At 51.0% G+C, this 22,813-nt stretch overlaps 1 protein-coding gene across 1 annotated transcript in view; it reads right to left on the bottom strand.

Moving 5' to 3' along the window:
* Nucleotides 1-22,487, bottom strand: part of LOC129336578 (estradiol 17-beta-dehydrogenase 11-like) — a 30,304-nt gene extending 7,817 nt beyond the window's left edge. The window contains exons 1-3 of the mRNA XM_054989754.1: nucleotides 22,228-22,487; nucleotides 19,307-19,414; nucleotides 17,613-17,744 (exon numbers count right to left, since the gene is read on the bottom strand). Coding sequence (XP_054845729.1) covers nucleotides 17,613-17,744; nucleotides 19,307-19,414; nucleotides 22,228-22,437 — 450 coding nt within the window. The 5' untranslated portion in view covers nucleotides 22,438-22,487. The remainder of the gene's footprint in view (nucleotides 1-17,612; nucleotides 17,745-19,306; nucleotides 19,415-22,227) is intronic.
* Between the last annotated feature and the right edge of the window lie 326 nt (nucleotides 22,488-22,813).

The raw sequence follows: 22,813 nt of genomic DNA, 5'->3' as shown, positions 1-22,813 counted from the left end.
AAGGACTCTCTTTCTGGGCAGCCCTGCCCTGACCTATATCGGGAATTCCCAGTGTGTGTTTGGACTCTGTTACAAGTGTGCCCCGTGCATGCATTGCCATCTGCCACGGACCGTGCCTGTTCCCTGCTTTGGACTGTGTTTTAAAGTGCTGTTCCCCCTGCCTCCATGGAAGCCTGCCTCATATGGGCCCAAGCCGCTGCTAGCAGCCGGGCGCCAGCCGGGGAAACCTCCAGCGAGCCTGGCTAGGCGCTCCCTGGTCAGTTCCCGCCTGGAGCCTCCCGCGGGCCGGCCGCCACGCTTGCCCTCGCTACCGGGCAGCCTGCTATCCAGCCCCAGCTATGCCCAGCCGGCATCCATGTTCTTAGGCAGCCAGAAGACCCTGGGAAGAAGACTGCTTTGAGAAGCCATTTCGGCGAAGCGGGCACACCATGTCCGCAGCGAGAGCCCCTCGCCCCGCTCTGCATATCTTAGGAGCCGCCCCGGAGAAGGAACTAAGTGCCGACCATCCCAAGCACTTAGAGAATGCATCTCAAAGAAACCTCCGCATTCCAAAGCTGATGACATCAGGACAAGCCCTGTCCGCTGGAACATCCTTTCAGCCCACTTGGATTTCCCCTCCCTCTTTTGTCCCCTCTTCCTGTGGTGTCACTTATCACAATCTGATTACCAAAGTGGCCCATCCAAGCCATTCAGTAGCCCATTAGACCCTTTGTTTTAATCTGTGAGAACCACCAAGTACAGCACCAGCCCCAGGGTACGTTTTGGGGTATTTAAGCTGGTCTCCCAGACCACTCGGTGCTCAGGCCATTCCCTATCCAGACCTCCTTGCTGTCCGTCTGTGGTCCCAGTGCTGGCATTGGGCCACCCTCGCTGCCGTGTCTCTGCTTCGCTCCAGGATTGTGAGTATTTCCCTTACCATCGTTGGGAACCCGCTAATGCGAACGTCTCTGTATTTCCTACTCTGTATTTCCTAGACCTTGTATGTTCTTTGTATGATTGTGCAAGCTAGGCTTACGCTACACTCAATACACGTGTTTGGACCTTACTCCTTGTCTGCCTCTTTTTCACTAGAGTGTCTGGGATCGGGACCTCCGTAAACATAGGTTATGATCCTCGCTTAATATTAATAGTTACAGACTGCTACAGCTAATTCCCCATTATAATAAAAGAGCAGTTCTGGTAACAGTTTACTGGTGGAGAATGCGGGCATAACCCAGTTCGTGTGAATACACGTGAGTCGACACGCGTGTTTTCGGCGAACTGACTTAGAGGAAAATTCTCCAGACCTCAGTGTAAAGAGCGCAATTTAGCTCAGGGAATTAAAAGTGTGAGTGTGTGTGGCTCTAGTGAGCATTTCTATCTTGTGGGTTGGCTTTCCCCCCATTTCCTCCTTCAGCCAGCTTTGGACTACTTGCCTTTTGTGGTGCACCGCGAGGCCCTCCAGCCGTTATAACCGGTGTACTGTGGGTGAGGACCTCTGAACTGGTGAAGTTCCTGGCCACCTTCCGGGCCGCCTAAACGCGTCTATGTGGGTGGGATCCCAGAAATAGGCTCTAGATATATACGCATATATATACTTCCTGAAGCAGCACATATAAAATTCTTTTCCGCCCTCCCCCGTCTCTCCTAAGTCCGTCCAAACCCCGCTCCTGCCAGCACTTAGGCTTCAATCCCCGCTCAGGAGGAAACGTGAAGGGATCGATAGTCCGTTTGGTTGTTCAGTCAGTTTAGCTTTGGGAATCTGAAGCCAGGTTCCTGAAGCCCCGCGGCAGCCAGCCGCACCGTGCTTAAGAGTTTTAAGTTAGACTCTTGGGCGCCTTTCCGCTTGCGAGTTTTAAGTTAGACTCGTGGGCGCACCTCGCTTGGGAGTCAGTGGGACTCTTGGGCACACTTTTGCTTGGGAGTTGTTAGAACTCTTGAGCGCACCTCGCTTGGGAGTACAGTAAGCTTTACTCCTGGGCACTTTTGCTTGGGGACTTGCAGAGGCAGTCCTTGAGCGCTTTTAGTCTTTTGGTCGAGGCTTGGAGACAGTTTAACCGTTTGTCTCTGAGCACGAGGCCTGGGGACTTTTTGGAGTTTAGTTCTTGGGCTTAGAGAGCTTGAGAGCATTTGTAGCTTCTGAGCAGAGCTTGAGAGCATTTCTGGTTGCCTGAGCAGAGGCTTAGGAGACCCCTTAGTTGCAGTTTCCGGGCAGAGGCTTGGGAACACTTTTTGGTTTTCTGAGCGCAGAGGCTTGGGAGACCCCTGAGCTTTGGTTTTCCGAGTAGAGGCTTGGGAGACCCCTGAGCTTTGGCTTCTAAGCAGAGGCTTGGAAGCACTGAGCGTTTTTGGTTCTTGGGCTTAGAGAGCTTGAGAGCACCTTCTGAGCCAGTAAGCGTTTCCTGGTCCCGTGGCTTGTAGGCAAGCTTGAAACGGGAATAGGAATTTTCCTTCTCCCCCGGTGGAGAAGAACTGAGTGTAGAACCCTTAAAAATACCCTTGCAAACCCAAAAGTAGAACCTTAAAACCCCCTGGTAAAAACCCTTGAGGACCTGAGGGAAGGATAAACCTCCCAAAAGGGACATAGAGAGGAAGAAGTTGTTAAAACCCTTGAGCAGCTTTAATCGCCCCACCCCTGGTGTTGCTGATCCACTCTTTAACCTCCCCCGAGGTCAGCCTTAAACTAAAAAGAAAAATGTACCGGGCAGCCCCCACCGTGCCCCGCCTGGAGAAGTGGCTAGTTAAGAAGGGAGATTGCCCCTGGGAAGCCGGTTCCTTCAAGGGACCTGACCCGCTCCAAATAGTTAGAAGCGCCTTCCAGGATTTTTGCGAAAAGGAGAAACCTAGGTCAAGTAAGAAGGACAGATATGGAGCCTGGGCACTTTTCACCGCCCTACAGGACAGCGTGTCCCTAATTAATAAGCTACAAGTAGCTCAGGAAGAACAGGAACAGGAGATAGAAAAGCTAAGGAGAGAAAAGAAGGAACATGAGGAAAAAGCAGCCGAGTGGCGTTCAGAACGCGTTAACTTCATGCTGGAGAAGCAGGGACTAGCCGCTGCCCTCCAGGACGCCCAGCACAAGGCTGAAGTAGCCACCGCTCGTGCCGATATGGCTGAGCACGCAGTAATTGAAGGTCAGGAGAAAATTGCAAAGTTAACCCATGCTGCCCAGTTCATGGCAGAGCAGAAAGTCGCAAAGATAGCCGCAGCAGACCACTCCGCTTGTAAGAGGGAGCTAGAGGCCCTAAAACAGCACCTGGGGATGCAGCAGGCCGTAATTTCTGCCGTGCATCCCGCAGCCCTCTTGGCCCTCCCCGAAGGTAGTACCGACAACTGGTCACCCCCTTCGCCCCAGTCTGCCGAAGCCCCACAGCCCCTCCACCCAATAGCCACCAAGGAAATTGTATCCATGGACGAGGATGGCAGGAAGACAGACCGGGTCGTTAAAGAAACCCGCAATTGGAGGCCCGATGAGCTCCAAGCCATAGCCGACCGTATGGGACCCCTAAACCGAGACACAGCCATCCAGTGGTTCACCCATGTGACCACCTCTCAGCCTTCCGCTAGTGGTTCCGATGTAGCCCAACTGGCTCGCCAATGCGCCGCCCCTGAGATAGTTTCGGCCCTCAATGCCTATATTTCTAACCGACGGCTAGCCACACGCAGCCAGTATGGAGCAATTAAAGAAATTTGTGCATTCCTGTGGCCCACCAAAAGCTTGAAAGCCCTGTATATTGCAGAGTCTCAAAAACCCGGAGAGGATCCAGAGGCATATTTAGCTAGGAAACAGCTTCTTGCAGAGCTAGCAGATGAAGTAGATTTAGATGCAAGCGATGTACCCGACTTTGACGAGTTAGAATTCAGGAGAGCAGTCTTAGATGGACTCAATAGTACCACCCGTCTAGCACTAGCAGGAGTGGAGCCCGGGAGCATCTCATGGGGAGACCTGGAAGCTCGCATCAGAAGCATTGCTGGCCTGTTGCGAGAAACCGGCGCCATCCGCCATGTGAAGCCCCCGACCTCTCGAAGGAAGGAGAGCGAGCCGATAAGTGCAGTCACCTATGCCAATCATGGCCCCCACTCTCAGTACCGACCACAGGGACGCAGCCTGTATCCGGAGGCAAGGGGAGGAATCCTGAGAGGAAGGAGCAGTAGCTTTAACCGGGGTAGGGGACCGAGGGACTACCGCCCGGGAGTCTCCTTTGCACCCACCCCGAGTTACAGTTCCTCCTCCCAGCAAGGACCCCACGAGCCCCGACTACAGGATGCACCCATAGCCCCTTCTCACTCGCGAGCATCGCACCCGTACCACCATCAGGTCTACCCGCCTCCAGATCAGTCTAACGCTTGGGGAGCATCGCAGGGCGACCACGAGGGCTACCGGGACCGAGGCAGCACGCCCCAGTCCAGGGACTCCCTCCGTTGGGAACTATGGATGCGCCTCAAAAACATTGGAGCGAACATGGAGCTCTTCGACGGAAAGCCCACGTCCGTTCTAATGAAGGCGATCATGGAGTGGGAAGACCAGCAGCAGCCCCCAGTACCTCCGTCGGCGCCCCCTTTACCGCCAGACCCTCCCTTCTCGAGTCCCCCGATAGCTGCGGTCCGGGAACGCCCGAGCCCCAACAACCCCTTTAGAGGAAGCGCCGCTTCCACCGATCAGGGTGCAGGATCAGAATAGGGTTGCCCCGAGTCCCAGTCTCCCTCCGTGGGCATAGTTGCCAAACTAAAGCCGGACACATGGGGGAGACCGACAGTGAAGGCAGGGATCGGGACTCCCGGGGAAAAGAAGAAGCCTGCCACTCTCCTCATAGATACCGGAGCTTCACTTAATATACTCCGGCCCACCTTAGTCACAAAGGGAACTCAGACCCCCACAACCATGCAGCTCGCCGGTTTTGGAGGCGGCATGCAGGAATCCCTGGTCTGGCAGGATATCCCCCTCTCCGTTGGGAACCTGGCCACCCGGATTTCGGCATGCGCAAACTGGGGAGAAGATGATGGACTTTTGGGTATGCCGTTCTTCCGAGCCGAGGGACTGACCATTGACTTAGCGAACGGGCTCCTGTGGCGCATCCCGGGAGGCCCAGACTTTGTTAATGCAGTCCATCGATGCGCAGCCCTCAAGGCCCCCCTTCCTCTCGCCCCCATCACAGGAGACCCCTGGGTTCAGGACTTTCCCGAAGTGTGGGTGACCGACAAGGCCGAGTGTGGGATAGTGAAGGGCGCCTGCGTCCTGATTGAAGGAAAGGATCCCCCTCCCCAACGACAGTACAAGTACCCAGCGGAAGCTGAGGCAGGGATAGCCAAGACTATAGAAGGACTCCTTGAGTGGGACGTTATACTCCCGATGCAGTCCATCTGCAACGCCCCATTGTGGCCAGTTCTGAAGGCAGATGGAGTGACCTGGAGAATGACGGTCGACTTCCGTGCCCTGAATGCCACCACCCCTCCAGTTGCCCCGGTTGTGGCCAAGTATAATGAGATCCTAACGGCCATTGCCGCTGGGTCCCGGTTCTACTCGGTCATAGACCTGGCCAACGCTTTCCACTCCATCCGGTTGCATGAGTCTTGCTGGTACAAGTTCGCGTTCACTTTCCGCGGCCAGCAATACGCATTCAAGCGGACACCCCAGGGATTCCACTCCAGCCCCAGCATTTGTCATGCCCATGTGGTTCAGATGTGGGAACGCCTCCAACCCTCCTCGAGGCCCCACGTACTGAGCTACGTGGATGACATTTTAGTCCACGCCCCCACGGAAGAATTAGCCCGCCAAATTACCAGGGAAGTCCTGGAACTCCTCCGCGAGACTGGGTTCAAGGCAAGCAGGGAAAAGGCCCAATTGGTTCAGACCAGCGTCAAGTACCTGGGTCTGACCCTGGGACCCGAGGGTCGCACCCCGGACGCCCAGCGAATGGAGGTCATTTCCAAGCTGCCTGCACCCACCGATGTCCCCTCCCTCAGAGCCCTTCTAGGAACTTTTAACTTTTCCCGAGACTTCATCGAGTCCTTTGCAGACAAAGCTCGCCCCCTTTATGCTCTCCTCAAGAAGAACACCCCCTGGGAGTGGGGACCGGAGCAACAGACAGCCTTAGCCGAGCTGAAGCGTAGCCTGGCCGCGGCCCCGGCCCTAGCCCATCCAGACGTAACTCAGCCATTCTTTATCCAGTTAGCAGTATCAGACAAGAGCATAGGAGCCACGCTCACCCAGCAGCAAGCGGGGACCGCTAGAGTAGTAGCCTATGCCTCTCGCAACCTAACCGCAGTAGAAACTAAGTTTAGCCCATGCGAGAAGACATGCCTTGCTCTAGTTTGGAGTCTGACCCATTGGGAATTTATCATAGGAGGCTCCCGCACAATAGTTCAAACCACTCACACGCCCCTCAAATATATTCTGTCTGGCAAGATACAAGACGGACAAGTCTCAAACGCCCGCATAGCACAGTGGACCCTGGCCCTGGTCAACCGCGGAGTAGAATTTAAAAAGGAGACCACCGAGCCACCAGCCCCCTATGGCCTATTGGTAACCGGGACCGAGCACGAGTGCCCCCTGGACCCGCCACCGCAGGTTGTCTGGCCAGTCACCTGGGGGGTCCCGCTAGAGGAAGCCCGACAGAACGGCTTCACATGCTGGTTCTGTGACGGCTCCTCCTTTCACGTTGGAGGCTCCCCTCGGACAGGCTACGGCGCCGTGCGAGTGAGCGACGCCCATACTCTCAAAGGTCCAGCCCGCCCCCATTCCAGCCAAGCGGCTGAGGTGCAAGCGCTTCTGGCAGTGCTTGAGTTTGAGCCCCCAGAAAGCCCACTTGCCATTTATACAGACTCGGATTGGACGGCCAAAGCCGCCACGGTCTGGCTCCCGGTGTGGCAGAATCAGGGGTGGAGAGCTAGCAATGGGAAACCCGTAGCCCACCTACAGCTATGGCAGCAAGTAGCAGCACTCCTTCAGTCCCGCTCAGGCCCAACGCAGGTGACCCATGTCAAGGGACACCAGAAGACAAATTCAGAGACCGCTTATTGGAATGACCAGGCAGACCTTGCAGCCAAGGCAGCCGCCACTGAAAATGCTCCCCTACCGGAACCAGCCACCGATTGTCCCCTCCGCCCTGTCACCACTCGGGCACAAGCCCGCAGCCAAGTTCAGGGAACCGCAGGAACACTAGACCTAGCACAACTGCAGCAGTCTGACCCAGAAATAACTGACCTCCTAGCCGCAGGAAGGGATCAGACAGGGAGACTCATGGTCAGGGAAGAGGAAGGCATAGTTTGGGCAGTAGATGCAGCCGGCGAACGCCATTGGGTAGTGCCATTGGAAGTTAGGGCTGACTTAATTCAGTTTGTCCACGAGCAGGGACACCGAGGCAAGGATCTGACTCTGGAAAGGGTAAAAGAGGTTGGTTGGTGGCCTGGCATGCGCACCGAAGTAGCGCAATGGGTAGACAACTGTCTGTCCTGCGCTATGGTCAATGCAGACCCCACCGGACCTAAAGCTCCCCTCCAGCATCAGAGAATTGATGGACCCTGGGCTCGCATACAGATTGACTTTATCGGCCCCCTCCCCCCCACTGCTCGCGGCAATCGCTACTGCCTCGCTGTCATAGACCCCTTTAGCAAATGGGTCGAAGCGTTTCCGTGCAAGCGCAACAATGCAGCCACCACAGCCAAACTACTATTCAACAATGTCTTTTCAAGATGGGGCATTGTGCGAGTCATGGACTCCGATTTAGGCTCACACTTTATCGGAGAAGTTACACAGGAGCTTTGTAAAGCACTGGGCATCCAGCAACGTTTCCACATAGCAGGCCACCCTCAAGCTTCAGGCGCAATAGAAAGAACCAACCGGACCCTCAAGGAGGCTCTCCGCAAGATGGTTCGCTCCTCCGGGAGAGACTGGGATGAAAAACTCCCCATAATCCTAATGGCCATTAGAGGCACTACCGCAGTTCATGGGCTCACACCCCATATGGTGATGACAGGGCGAAGAATGCAGCTCCCGGAAGCCTTCTGGCTAGATACGCAGCTCCCTTCCGACATGCAGCCTGTAGTGATTAATGACGCCTGGGTCCAAGACCTGCTCTCATCCATACACGCCGTCCATATGCAAGTGGCCCAGAAGTTGGGCACAGCTCAGAAAGATATGGACCGCAAATTAGGATGGGTCAGGAACCCCAGGCAGTGGGAGGAAGGACAGCTCGTGCTGTACAGGAAGTTTTCGCAAAAGGCGCACTCACTAGCAGCCAAATGGCAAGGCCCAGTCCCTATCACAAAAAGAGTCTCCCCAGCTGTCTATCAGGTAGCCATCCAGAGAAAGACAGGAGGAACGTGGCTAAAATACTTTCACGCCTCTCAATTAAAAGAATGGAAAGGGAAGCCGCTCCAAACCGCCCCTCCTGTGTACGACCCTGGGGGAACCGCCACCAGCCCAGCCCCCCTCTGCCCAGTGATTCGCCAGATATCCCTTCACCCTGGGCCAGAGATACCCTGTGTCCCCTTAGACCAGACCTTTGTAGCTTTAGTATAAAAGAAACAGTAGAATATGTAGATATAAGGGTGAGTGTCAAGAGTTTTTCCAATTCTATTCTTTAACTTCATTAGGCGGGCCCCACAGTTGGGACCCTTAGGGAAAGACACGGCAATCAAAGCCAAATAGGACCACCACCGAAAGTGATTCTTAATTGGATTGTAAGCCGCATGTTCGGAAAAAAATTGCACAGGCAAAAGAGATTTGCTGTGTGAAAGTGTTTGGAGAGGCTTTAGCCCAAAAGTGAATGCGTTTCCAATATTGGAGACACACCAATAAAGGTGATCTCTGTATTTGAAAACATTTCACCCGCCGTGCTGGTGAAGATCCCGCATCTACGTAGATTCGGGGTCTCACCTGCCAGACCCACGCTTTCGCATGATGGTCGGCTTTGGCTTTGAGGGCCGTGCCTCCCCTGGAAAAGGACCCCCAGATAGCCCAACATCCCTCTTTTACTAATGTTTATACCCGTCATGGTGAGTTGCTATACGGCGCCACCACTTAGTACGCTTTAGTGCAAAAGTAAAAGACCCACCAGTATTTTGTAAATATGTTACCTCTGGAATATGTTATTGGGGTGCGTTCGCCACGCACAAGGGACAGCGTACCTCATTTACATAGCCAGGATCCCCCGCGCCAAGATGACCCCCGATTCACCCAGACCCAGTGGCGCCGGCAGATCTCGGCCGTCTCCGCCGCTTTTCGATAAACGCCGCCGAGCGCCTTCGGCTCCATTTCGGCCCTTTCCTCCAGCAGCCGCCCGCCCCACGTAATCTTTTCCCTTGCCCGTGCCGTACAAGGGAAAAGAAGGGGGGGAGACATGTTGAAGTTTTAATGAAGCCCTGCCAGGACTTCCAGGTGAGGGCAACCCGAAAGTACCTCACATCCGTATGCCTCTTGCTCCGTGTATTTTTCTTTTTGCTCAGTGCATTTTTCTTGCTCAGTGTATTTTTCTTTTTTGCCCGGTGTACCTTTTTTTTTAAAACCAGAAAATGGGGCCTCCCGAGGGAGTCCCCCCCAAAAATTGGTTGTCCTGCAAACATATGACGAAGGCCTATTTTTGAAAAATTAAAACGAGGGCCCCCGTCTGCAGCAACCCTTATAGTTAATGTAAACCGCTCTTTAGTTTTCTTTTCTTTTTAAAACGGCAAGGACAGGCCGGGCCGGACCGATAGCTCTCAGCCCGCAAGATAAAAGTAGCTCGCCGCCGAGCAAGGGGCACCTGGAGGCCACATAGTTCAGGCACCCAGGGACCCCTGGGGCGAGTTTGCATAATCCCGCCTAACGCACAGCCGACCCTCGCCCGACGCAAAGACGTCCCCCCTGAAATATACACGCTTTAGAAAGAAGCCTTCGTACAGGAGTTCCCCAGAGCAACAAGCTGGAAGGCTCGCTTAGTGCTCCGGGACTTCTCGTTCGAGCCCCACCTAATAGACAGTGCTGGCAGAAAAACGCTCTCCCTTTTTCTTTTTCCCCCTTTACTTCATTTATTTTGCTGCAAGAAACTCAGGGAACCTGTACTTATATCCGCAGGTCTCCCCAGGATATTTTCGGCACAAAAAGGAAAGGAAGGCCAGGAGATGAGGCACCTGGCTACTCTGTGTTTGCTCGTGCTGGCAGGCACCCTAATAGAGGGACGCCCGTCCAAATTAATGCCCTACCCCCACTGGAGATGTATCAACACCCTGGCAGGAAATGAAATGATGGTCTGCAAGGTTGTGCAGCAGAGTAATATGACCACCCCCACGGATCGCACTAACTTCCGCAGTTGCGAAGAGCAGTGGATCCGACCCCCAGAGCTTGTTATTTTATGTGTGGGAGTAAAGACTCTGTCTCAACAATTAGTATGTTACTCGCCTACTGATACGGTTTCACCACTTGCTCCGATTCCTTGTATGTTTCTTCCCCGTATCAGGCCAGCCCCCACCGCAGTCCCGGTGGTAGACAAATATACCACCCCTGCCAACTTCGAAACCTCGCCATTTGTCACTGAGGCTTTCGGACCATACTGTGAAGTTATTCTAGTGTCGGCCGCAGTATGGAAGGCAGGAGACCCCTTTAGAATGACCATCCTACTAGGCACCACTACCACTGAGTCTGCATCAGTCACTATCACGCCCCCTTCAGGCGCAGTTCTCTCCTTCGCTATAGAGCACTGGGAGAACCTGACCTGGATTGTAAAAGAGGAAGACCTAGCCAAACATGGCCCACCCGATTGGATTCTGGTTCAACAGACGCCCGAATGCCAAACCAAGCCCCTAGTAGAGAAATTTCACCGGCTTGGGCTGCTCTTTGTAAATTTGACTCATGAACCAGGCAATTATTCCCTGCTGATCCGGACCCAGGAGACCCACACCATCCAAATTGACCCTTTGATTGCTAGCAATGAACAATTAAGCCAAGGCGGCACGCATATAGTGGGCTCCCATGTTTTGAAGACTGACATTCGAGAGAGAGTTCTAGTCCGCCCGCAAATGTCTTTAAAAGAGATCCGCATAGACTTAGCTGAACTAAATATAACCCAGAGGCTGCCGCAGTGCGCTCCCTATCTGGAGGCCGGTAGCAAGGGTTGGAATGCATGGCTACAACTGTGGATCGATCCCTCCCCCTCTCTCTCGCATGCCAGACGAAGCATTGCCGACTGGACTGCTCCTGCAGCCGGAGGCTTAGCAATCATGGATTCGGTCAATATTGAGACTCTCGCTAATAAGTTTGCCCATGTCACGACTAGCATCTCCGACTTAGGTAAACCGGTGGTGCAGTCCCTAAATTCCATTTCAAATGGGCAACACGAGATCAGCTCCATTTTAGTTAACTGGGAGAGTCAAATTGAAAGAGATTTTTCTCTGCTGCTCAAAGGTACACAGTCTTTTGAACGCAACGTGTCAATAGCCATGGCATGTATGCAAGCCCAACAATTAAATCAGGCTGTGGCCATGGGGCTAATTCGGCAAGCCACGGACGGGCACTTGCCCCTGGAAATTAAAAGATTGATTATGCCCAAATTGTCACCCATAGAACTGGAGCTTGAATCCTGGTGGTCTCTCGTAAATTCCTCATTCTCACCGACCACCCAGGAGCTTAAATTATTTTTATTAACGGCCAGTGCGCACGAGTCATTCCACGTGTATCCAGTCGTGCCTCTGGGACTCCAAGTCAGCGACACCGAGGTCCTCTACGCCCGCCACCCCGACCATTGGGCCCGTTTCACCCCGACCGGATGGCAGCTCGTCAGCCTCCAAGGGTGCCAGCATCGAGACCAGACCGGCTTCATCTGCCAGGACCAAGCCTTTGCACCTCATCACCCCTGTGTAGCCCCGCAAGTCGACGCCCTCAATGAATGCCCTTTCGAGGTCGTCCAGGAGAACAGCTCCGCTGTGGTCTACATTGGGAAAGGATGTGCCTGCGTGCGAACGGCCTGCGATTTTGTGGTCCTGAACTCGTTCCAGCTGAAGCCCGTGATCCCGGGAGTCAATCGCTGCTTTTGCAACCTGTCTTCGGTGGCAGCCTGCGACTTCACCTACACGGTACCGGTCTGGACCCAAGAAGAGATCCTGGTGGCACCCTCCATCTATCGTTATGTGAAGCCCATTCCCCTTGGCATCGGCCTGGAACTAATCCACGAGCTCCTGGCCCACCCGCAGCTCCACCGCACCCTCCAGAGCATCCAGAGGGACGGGGACACCACTGCTTTGGTTGTGTCCCACAACGGAAAGGAGATTTTGGATCTGGTCCAGCGGTTTAAGACCACCGGCGAGCATTCGTGGTGGGAGACCCTCTTTGGCTGGAGCCCCACTGCCACTGGAATTTACAATTTGGCTCTGCACCCGATCGTTGTTATTCTGGCCTTCCAAGTTTTGTTATGTGCCTCACTGCTTTATTTGGGCTGTTGGAGCCGCCGACAGCTCCAGCAACTCCAGCTGTCCTACCGTTTGGATCATTACAATCCAGACCTCCTCTTGCCTTAAGGGTTGTTCTTGGCGCCCTCCTTTAACCCTTGTATAGTTGCTTATGTTGTTATGAACTATGACTATGTTTTATTATGTGTACGGATCCTGGACCAGCCCCATGGGCGCTTTGCTGCCGGACACCGCTCCGAGGCCCTCTTGTGGACTAGGGGGGGACATATTTCCCTGCCCCCCAGCTCACGGCCAGCCTATGAACGACTGCTAGCAGCACTACCTCCATGAGGACTAGAACTATGTGCCTGAAGCCCTTCTCGCCGCTCATCGACCCTGCTCTGCGGTTTGACGCAGACAGCAAGGGGGGGTGGAAGTGTGTTTTGGAGCACATGGACTAAGTTTGCTTGTTCTTGTATATATGCAACCCAGTCCAGCAGCTGTACTGCGGACTGAGCCGTCTGTGATCTTTGTTACTCTATGATCTTATGAATTTCTTGCCATTGCTTCTTATGAATTTTAACTCCCATGAATTTAGCCCCGAACTAGTCCCTCCCTCTATCTACTGCAAGTGCGCCCATGGACTTTAGCCCGATGAATTTGATTTTAACCTTTTGAATTGCCTTCTTAACCCAACTCCCTCCGCCGAGGCAGTTCTAGTCTATGAATTTGATTTTAATCCAGCCATATTGATTTGGTTTTTAATTGCAGAGTGTATTTTTCTGCCCCCATGAGCCCTTCCGCCGCCTACCCCTCATGAATTGTTTCCACGCACTTGCTTTTATTCTTGCTGCTTTTGACTTCATGAACTATTGCTTTTAATCACATATATGTATTTATGATTTTAGCCATTTATGAATTACTCTACCCTTGATGAATTATGCCATGCTTGCACATTTCACTTTACCCTGTATGAATTGCTTTTAATTGTCCCTGCTTTTAATCCTATGTATCTATTTATGATTTTAACTATCCATGAATTGATCCATGTATATTAATTGCTCCTGGTTTTTAATGCTTTTAACCCGTCATGAATTCCGTATGAATTACCTTCATCCATGAATTAATCAATGTACACAATTATGAATTATTGCTATTTATATGCATGAATTGATCATTGCTGCCTATTATGAATTATTACTATTTATTCTGACAATTGCACTTAGCACACCCCCTGGTGTGAACCCAGAGACCTGCAGCCCATTGGCTGATCTAAATTGCACTTATTCGGTTAGGTGGTTCTCCAAACTAAATTTTTGAGTGACGCCTCCCCCTCCTTCCCTTCCCACTCCTTCTTCACTCGAAGCTCGACCACCGGACATTGCTGACCACCTCGCCTTTGAAGTCAAGTTCGGAGACCCGCGCGCCTGACGTCCCGGGGTCTCCGAGGGGGGGAATTGTTGCCAAGTAGGCCCCCTCCCCTGCTTTGAAGCCTGCTATGAACTGTGTTAAAGTTTCCTGCATTGCTGTTTTACTGCTACACCAAAGACTGCTTTGCACGTGTGTGCTCTGATACATGTGTCAGTTTCCTGCCTGCGTGTCAATTACCCCGCTGCTGTAATAGACTGTGTAGTTTACTGACTCCATGTTTGGGTAACTGCACCAAAGGACTCTCTTTCTGGGCAGCCCTGCCCTGACCTATATCGGGAATTCCCAGTGTGTGTTTGGACTCTGTTACAAGTGTGCCCCGTGCATGCATTGCCATCTGCCATGGACCGTGCCTGTTCCCTGCTTTGGACTGTGTTTTAAAGTGCTGTTCCCCCTGCCTCCATGGAAGCCTGCCTCATATGGGCCCAAGCCGCTGCTAGCAGCCGGGCGCCAGCCGGGGAAACCTCCAGCGAGCCTGGCTAGGCGCTCCCTGGTCAGTTCCCGCCTGGAGCCTCCCGCGGGCCGGCCGCCACGCTTGCCCTCGCTACCGGGCAGCCTGCTATCCAGCCCCAGCTATGCCCAGCCGGCATCCATGTTCTTAGGCAGCCAGAAGACCCTGGGAAGAAGACTGCTTTGAGAAGCCATTTCGGCGAAGCGGGCACACCACGTCCGCAGCGAGAGCCCCTCGCCCCGCTCTGCATATCTTAGGAGCCGCCCCGGAGAAGGAACTAAGTGCCGACCATCCCAAGCACTTAGAGAATGCATCTCAAAGAAACCTCCGCATTCCAAAGCTGATGACATCAGGACAAGCCCTGTCCGCTGGAACATCCTTTCAGCCCACTTGGATTTCCCCTCCCTCTTTTGTCCCCTCTTCCTGAGGTGTCACTTATCACAATCTGATTACCAAAGTGGCCCATCCAAGCCATTCAGTAGCCCATTAGACCCTTTGTTTTAATCTGTGAGAACCACCAAGTACAGCACCAGCCCCAGGGTACGTTTTGGGGTATTTAAGCTGGTCTCCCAGACCACTCGGTGCTCAGGCCATTCCCTATCCAGACCTCCTTGCTGTCCGTCTGTGGTCCCAGTGCTGGCATTGGGCCACCCTCGCTGCCGTGTCTCTGCTTCGCTCCAGGATTGTGAGTATTTCCCTTACCATCGTTGGGAACCCGCTAATGCGAACGTCTCTGTATTTCCTACTCTGTATTTCCTAGACCTTGTATGTTCTTTGTATGATTGTGCAAGCTAGGCTTACGCTACACTCAATACACGTGTTTGGACCTTACTCCTTGTCTGCCTCTTTTTCACTAGAGTGTCTGGGATCGGGACCTCCGTAAACATAGGTTATGATCCTCGCTTAATATTAATAGTTACAGACTGCTACAGCTAATTCCCCATTATAATAAAAGAGCAGTTCTGGTAACAGTTGTTTACCTAGACTTTGATACTCTTGGGAAATGGTTTTTCCCCTCCTGCTTCCCTTCAGCATCATGGTGCATTCATGCACCTCCCAGGGTTTCCCTGGCTTTTCTTCAATCTTTACCAAACCTGTTTTTTGCAGTGTTTCAGGACAAATCACAGCAAAGCCTAGATGGTTGCCATGGGGGTGATACAATTACCTGCTGGGGCGGGGCAACTCCCAGCCCTTCTGCCTGTTTCCTGCCCTCCCTCTGCCAATTGGTTGTGGAGAAATGTGGGAGGGGGGTGGAATGGTATCCCGCAACCTCATTGCAGGATGCTCTAGGATTGCCTAAATCACTTATGATTTTTATCATAGAGTTTTGGGGGAATCATAGAGTATCCCATGTTGCAGTGACATCTCATCTGATTATACCACCAGAATTGATACTAGGGCCGATTCCAGATGACTAACCTTAAGGAGTTTCATGCCGCCCTCTTCCGGATCGCGACGGATCGCGACGACGACGCGCAAAACTCGCGTGAGGAAACGCGATATTTTGCATTTTCCCCGTCGCGATCCGGAAGAGGGCGGCATGAAACACCTTAAGGTTAGTCATCTGGAATCGGCCCAGGATATTTCAGGACGACGTTTCTCAGGATGAGAGGGGAAAGTTCAGATTTTCCCTGTCCCACCCCATATTTTCCCTGCCCCTGCAGGGGTCATTTCCTCCCTCTGCCACTGGGGGGCTATTTTGATGTGTGTTTGTTTTTAAACTGGAAACTGAATACTGTTACATGATTATAATATTACAACTTTTTGTTGTCAGGTTCTCTGAATTTTCAGATTTCTTTTTTTTAAAAAACCCAAGTCTCTAGCCCCTTTTATTGCAGAGATTGCTCTGTATTAGCAGCAGCACAAGCAAAATACACAAGCCTGTCTCTATACTGAAAACGCCTTCATTATAGCACTGCATGTTGGTATAATATCACATCTGTTGGTAAAATCCATTCAATACAATAGTTTAAGATATTGCAATCAGTACTCTTATATCCTGTTAAAGACTTATCTACCTGGACACTCATTGCAGAGCCTCCAGATGGTGCCTGGAGCTGTTCTGGAATTCCAGCTGATCTCCAGACAACAGAGATCAGTTCCCCTAAAGAAAACAGCAGCTGCTGAGGGTAGATTCTGTAGCATTGTATCACCACTGAGCTCCCTCTCTTCCCCAAACTCCACCCTCCTAAATCTCCAGGAATTTCTCACGCTGGAGTTGGCAACCCTACCTCACATTTTTATCCCGAACTTCCTGAGCTGAATTCAAATAGCATACATGGGGTGCTCTTCCACTTTGCCCCCACAAAAATCCCGCGCAGCAGGTTAGATTGGGAGATAGCTAATGGTGCTATGAATGGGCATCATAGCTGAGCACACATTTGAAACTGGGTCCCCGGTCAGTCTCCTACTCTAGCCACTACATGAAGGTGGGCAATTTTTTTCCCACCTCTGTGAGTCTCTCTACACGAGACGCTGAGGCGCGTGTCCGTCAAGTGTTGGGAGATGTAATGTTAGCCAGGAAGCATAATTTTGAAAGACAGAGCTCCAGAGGGGGACGCTCCGGGGGGGAGCTCCGAGGGGGGGATGGATTCTCTCACAGCCCTCCGCCACCTCTGGTGCACTAGACTGTCTCCCCTTCCAGAGCTTTTATCCCACCACCCTTGCTGCTTTAAACTTTGAATTAACCATGCCTTGGCAGGGCAAAGGCTTCCAGAGCTTTTATCCCACCACCCTTGCTGCTTTAAACTTTGAATTAACCATGCCTTGGCAGGGCAAAGGCTCTGGAAGGGGAGACACCAGAGGCAGCGGAGGGCCGTGAGAGAATCCGTCGCCTCTGGAACGATCTCCGCCGCCTCTGTCATTTAAAACTATGCTTCCCAGCTAACATTGCTTCTCCGGACATGTGAAGAACATGTGTCAATATTATTGTGTAGAGAGACTCTGTGTCTCTGCCCAATTTTGATAGTTAGGTGGGTAGCTGTGCTGGTCTGCAGTACAAGAGCAGGATTTGACTCCAGTGGCACCTTAGAGACCAACTAGAATTTCAATGTAAGCTTTCGAGTGTCAGATTTTCCTTCTTGTTGGTCTCTAAGGTGCCACTGGACTGCTGCCCAGTTTTGAAGGCCTCCGGAGATAATGCACAGAGATAATAACAGGAAGGGCTGACATCCAACTCAGAGTGCTCAAAAGCAAGTGGAGACCCATAACTGATCCCCTCTACACTACAGCATACTTTGTCTTCTTGGTTCTTTCATGTGTGTTATGTGCCGTCAAGTCGTTTCCGACCTATGGCGACCCTATGAATGAAAGACCTCCAAAACGTTCTTTCATACACAAAACTAATCTTAGAACAAGGCTGTACTAAGGCATTGTTAATTTAATGAAAAATTACCCAGTAGTGAGCCAGAATGTTGACTTCAAATGTTTTCTGAATCTCATGGTCCTCGGTCGATAGCAGATCAGTTGGAGTTATCACCCCAGCATTGTTCATCAAGATAGATACCTCCCCAATTTCTTTTGTCACCTTCAAAAAGTCAAGAGTCATAAATATATAAGAATCAATTGACCAATAGACTAATCTAGCATCCCATTTCCCACAGCAACCAAATATTTCTAAGGAATGGATGCCAAAGCCTTTACTTGCTGTTGTCTCCCAACAATTTGCATTAGGGGGTGCACTGCCTCGTAACTGTGGCACCTTGATTGTGGGTTTCCCTCTTCTCAGCAGTTCATCTAGTTCCTATCACACAAGTACTTTTTGGTTTATCAGGATCTTTGATTAGGGACTCCCCAGTACCACCTTGCTAGACTTTAATTAATTGAACTTTTCTTTGCAACCTGTATGGCTATGCTAACTTTTAATAATGATTTAAAGCTATTTTGTGATTTTAGATTGTGCTAGTCCGGCTCTGGACAACTCAGTGTTACAGCTGGGTAGTGTTGGTTATATCCATCATTATTATTATCGTTACTTGTTAATATTATAATTGCTTTTTATTCTTCTGTATTGTCGAGACTCAATACTGTAGTCATAAGGGCAGAGAATAAATAAATAAAAGAAAGGAAATCAGATTGTGCTAGTGGATTTAAAGGAGCTCTGGGTTTTGTGCCTAAATCCAGCTTTTATAGTATTGCTGTGAATTAACTCTAGAGCTATAAACAGAGAGGTGATCTATATATATTTTAAATAAATAAACACACACACAAATAATGCCACCATTGTCCTGAACATGAAAATTCAAGATTACTTATAACAGAGATGCAAAGAAAAGGGAAGCTCGAGGCGATCTTATTTTCCGATCCGTCCATCCACATTTCTGCCACATCTAAAGCTACTCTTGTAATCAACAGAACTGTACCATACCTTATGTCTTGTCTGTAGGACATTCATTGCCTAAGGGAACCCAGTGGTACCTCTATTGCAAAATCACTGTCATAAGTCTGAACACAGAAGACCTGCTGAGATTGAATATTTAACAGGTTGTGTCAGGCTCCAAAAGCAAGCCTCCCATATAATGTACTGGTGGCAGGGAAGACTTCATCATAGCATGTGCAGAGCAGCCTTTCTTAATTGCAAAAGCACCAGAATATGAAATTGGGAAAGAGGGTGAGTCTGGCTGTATGGAAGAGGCCAGATAGGTTTTCCAGGATTGGGGGTGGGAACAAGGGGGCGGGCATATGTGTGATGTCGGCAATGCTGCTGATGTTACTACGTCACTTCTGGGTGCAACCCAGAAATGACAAAGGGTAATTCTAGCAATCTCTGGAAACTTTATGGTATGGTGAAACCATAGAGTTTTCAATGATTCCTAGTAGTACCCTTTGTCTCTTCCGGGTACAACCATTGGTGACCTGGCTGCTTTTTATTTTTATTTTTTTCTCCCACTAAACACTAGCGGGCAACAGAATTCACCGTTTGGAAGCCTGACAAACCTAAGCCCAGGACATCTCTTTTTACACAATAAAATGGGGAAAGAGTGTTATAATGGAGAATATTCCTTTCAATTTAGGAGGTCGGAGGGGTAGGAACAATTAGAATTATGTTATCCTGTTATTTTAAGATACTGGACTAATCGTTTGGAAAACCTTATCTGCAGTAGAGTAGATTTCCTCCTTCTTGCTGCAGTCCACCACGAAGGCATGAGCTGTGGCTCCCAATCTTCTGCATTCTGCAGCTGTTTCCTCAATGCCATGCTATAAATGGAAAGGGATAATTAACAGGATCCTATGGTTTGTGGCCCAAGTAATGGAAGAAAATGGCTGCATTTGCTAAGGTGCAATTTGCTGCAACAGGCACAAATAGGGGTGCCAGACTCCCGGTGGGGGCGGGGGATCCCCTGCCTTCACCCCCCACACCCCGCCCCCGCTTACCTGGCCATTGGAGGAGCGCACCCTCCATGCGAACTCCCCTGCGAAGCTGCATGCTCCCATGGATCGAGCCCGTTTTGAGGCGCTGCGGAGCGCTCCTGCGTTCCACTGCGCCTCAAAACGGGCCTGTTTTGGCACGGATCAGGCCCATTTTGAGCCACTGCGGAGCTCAGGAGCACTCCTGCGTGCCACAGTGTCCCAAAACAGGCCCGCTCTGTGCCAAAACGGCTGTGGATCGGGCCTGTTTTGGTGCAGATCGGGCCTGTTCTGGGACGCTGCAGCATGCAGGAGCGCTCCCGTGCACCACAGCAGCTCAAAATGTGCCCAATCCGGGCCAAAACGGGGCCATTTTGAGGTGCTGTGGAGTGCAGGAGCACTCCTGCATTCCGTAGCGCCTCAAAACGGGCCCGATCCGCGGGCGCATTTTGGGCCGCTGTGGAGTGCAGGAGCATTCCTGCTCTCCACAGAATCCCCCAACGCGAGCCCCTGAGGAGTGTGAGTGCTCTGGGGGGGGCGTGCACAGCATGATGATGTCACTTCCCAAAAGTGACGCCATCGCGCTTCGCATGCGCAGAGGTAAGAGCCAGGCCCCGATCCCCTGCTGGGAGCTTGAGGGGGCCTAGCAACCCTAGGCACAAATGTGAGTTGTGTCTCATGGCTGTACTATTTGCTCTCACCCATGAAATGCTTTGGGTGCCCATTGAGGAGACTGGCGGAGTATAAATAAAGTAAATAAATAATAAAAATAAATAAAACCCTTCTCATGCAAAGCATAGCTAAGGATTCCTGGCCTGAAACAGCTCCAGTTCCCCATGACATATGAATGCAGGAACCCCAAGTGAATCAGAGCTGGATACTCCCCACAAACCAGGATTCTAAGCCAGGACTAAACCATGGTTTGAAATCCTAGAGTTGGATCCTGACTTAAAGATGCCAGATGAGCAGTACCTGGCAAACTGGTAGGTGAGTCTGGGAGTGGGAACAATGTAATCGGCATCGCACCGATGTTTTGACATCACTTCTGGCATGAACCATAATAGCAACGCCTCAACATGGTGGCATCACTTGGTTCACACCCGAAGTGATGTGGAGGCATTTCTCCAAGACTTTCCTCACACTTGCTCCACAGAGAATATCTGGAGGTCCAGAGATGCCAAGCGGAAGAACTGGCACCCCCATCCACATTGCATTTTCCACTGATAGAAGGCTTGTCATCAGCTGAACAGAGTTTTGTTACCTTCTCCAGCCTGCTATAGCCCTTTAATCTGACTAAAATGTTGCTCCAAAGTTGCAGGGGACCCTTAGGAATGGCATAAAGGCAAATAGGGGGTTTGCGACGGGAAGAGGGAATTGGTAGAAATGATATCTTCCAATCCCAGCCAGTTTGGTGTAGCGGTTAAGAGCGCGGGACTCTAATCTGGAGAGCCAGGTTTGATTCCCCACTCCTCCATTTGAAGCCAGCTGGGTGACCTTGGGCTAGTCACAGCTCTCTGGAGCTCTCTCAGCCCCACCCACCTCACAGGGTGTTTTGTTGTGGGGATAATAATGGCATTCTTTGTGAACCGTTCTGAGTGGCCATTAAGTTGTCCTGAAGGGTGATATAAATTGAATGTTGTTGTTGTTGTTATCCATTAGTGGAGAATGTAATCTGGATCCATCCCTTGGTTAGGGGAGGGGGTAAGTAAACTCCCATTTACTCCCATAGGAATCACTTCACTGAGCTGTTATACTCCATGATAAAGAAAGAGGCAGATTCAATACAGGCATGAATCACATATCTCCCACATAGGGTTGACAGTCCCCTGCTAGGGGGCGCGATTTGGCCTCCCTGCAGAGTGCGGGAGCGTTCCAGGGGCAGCCACAGCCCACGCAATGGTGTCACTTCCTGGAAGTGATGTCATCACGTAGGCCCAAGATAAGGTAGGTGTCGGGTCCCCCACTTCCCTCTGGGAGGATGGGGGGCCTGGCAACCTTACTTCCACATGACATTACATTGTGGTGTAATGGTTATCACAATTGTTTAGCTATTCAGATGCAGATAATTGATAACACATTAATCTGCAACATGTGAGATATAGTTACTCAAAAACTTGAGCAGACAAATGCGAGGCTTCAGTGGGCACAAACAGTTCTCACAGCAGCCATGACTTCCCAGTTCAGAAAAATGGAAACCTCGTGAAACTGTCCCAGACATTGGACAGGAGCTCTTCTGTGCCCCAGATCAAAGATCTTCCTTATGCTGAACGCCACCAATGGTTCACTCACCTAGTTCTGTACTTTTTGGGTCCCAGACTGTGGACTTGCCTAAGCTTCTTAGCTTAGATCTTGAACTGAAAATGCCTGAGACCAATCCAAAAATATTCCTTATGCGAAGCATTTGCCCTGAGCTATAACTCCTGTCCTGTGTGCACAGTGGCCTCTTTATCAGGGTTAGCACCTAAAAAAGTGTTTACATTTAGCCATCTAAATGTTGCGTTTTATTACTGGGATTATCATGATGATTGTCCCCACGTCACCTAGCATTTATACCTTAACTAAGCTTAATTTGCCCAAAATGACCCTGTTATCCAATGTTCCTGAATACGGCTCAGCTGCTCCAATGTAGACAGGCTCTCAGCCTCACACTAGGACCTTCCTACCTTGTTGATATCCCAGAGAACTAATTTGCAGCGACGCTTTGCAAATTCGTAAGCCGTGGCTCTCCCGAGTCCGTGGCCAGCTCCCGTGATCAGGACGATCTCTCCATTGACAGCCTTTCTCTTCACAGGAATGAAAAACTTGACAAAGGCCTCCAAACAGGAATATAAAATAATCAGCAAAAACAAGGGGATCTCAAGCAAGAGGTGCATTGTGCTCTGCTAATGTCCTGGATGGTGACTGATCCTCAGTTGTTTGCACAGAGTTTATTCATTCAACAGAGATAGAAGCCTAAATTAAGCTCCACCCAATCAGAGCTTTTGACAAAGCACCAAAGACCTGCATATCCCCTAACCCTTATCTACACATTTTTGCTCACGTGAACTACTCATGCATACCCCCACTAACCTTTCAAACATGATTACAACACACTTCTTCACACACCAAGGGTCACTGCCTGAGCCTTCGACTGTTGCATAGTCGAAGGCTCTGCCTGCCACTAATATACTGTACTAGTTTATTCCCTAATTGCTTGTCCACTGCTGATTTAAGAGCCAAGAAGGTTGATGATTGTTTTGGATAAACAGA

The sequence above is a fragment of the Eublepharis macularius genome, chromosome 10, assembly GCF_028583425.1.
Source record: "Eublepharis macularius isolate TG4126 chromosome 10, MPM_Emac_v1.0, whole genome shotgun sequence".
Classification (NCBI taxonomy): Eukaryota; Metazoa; Chordata; class Lepidosauria; order Squamata; family Eublepharidae; genus Eublepharis; species Eublepharis macularius.
The sequence above is the reverse complement of the archived record's forward strand: the minus strand, read 5'-3'. Positions and strand labels throughout refer to the sequence as shown.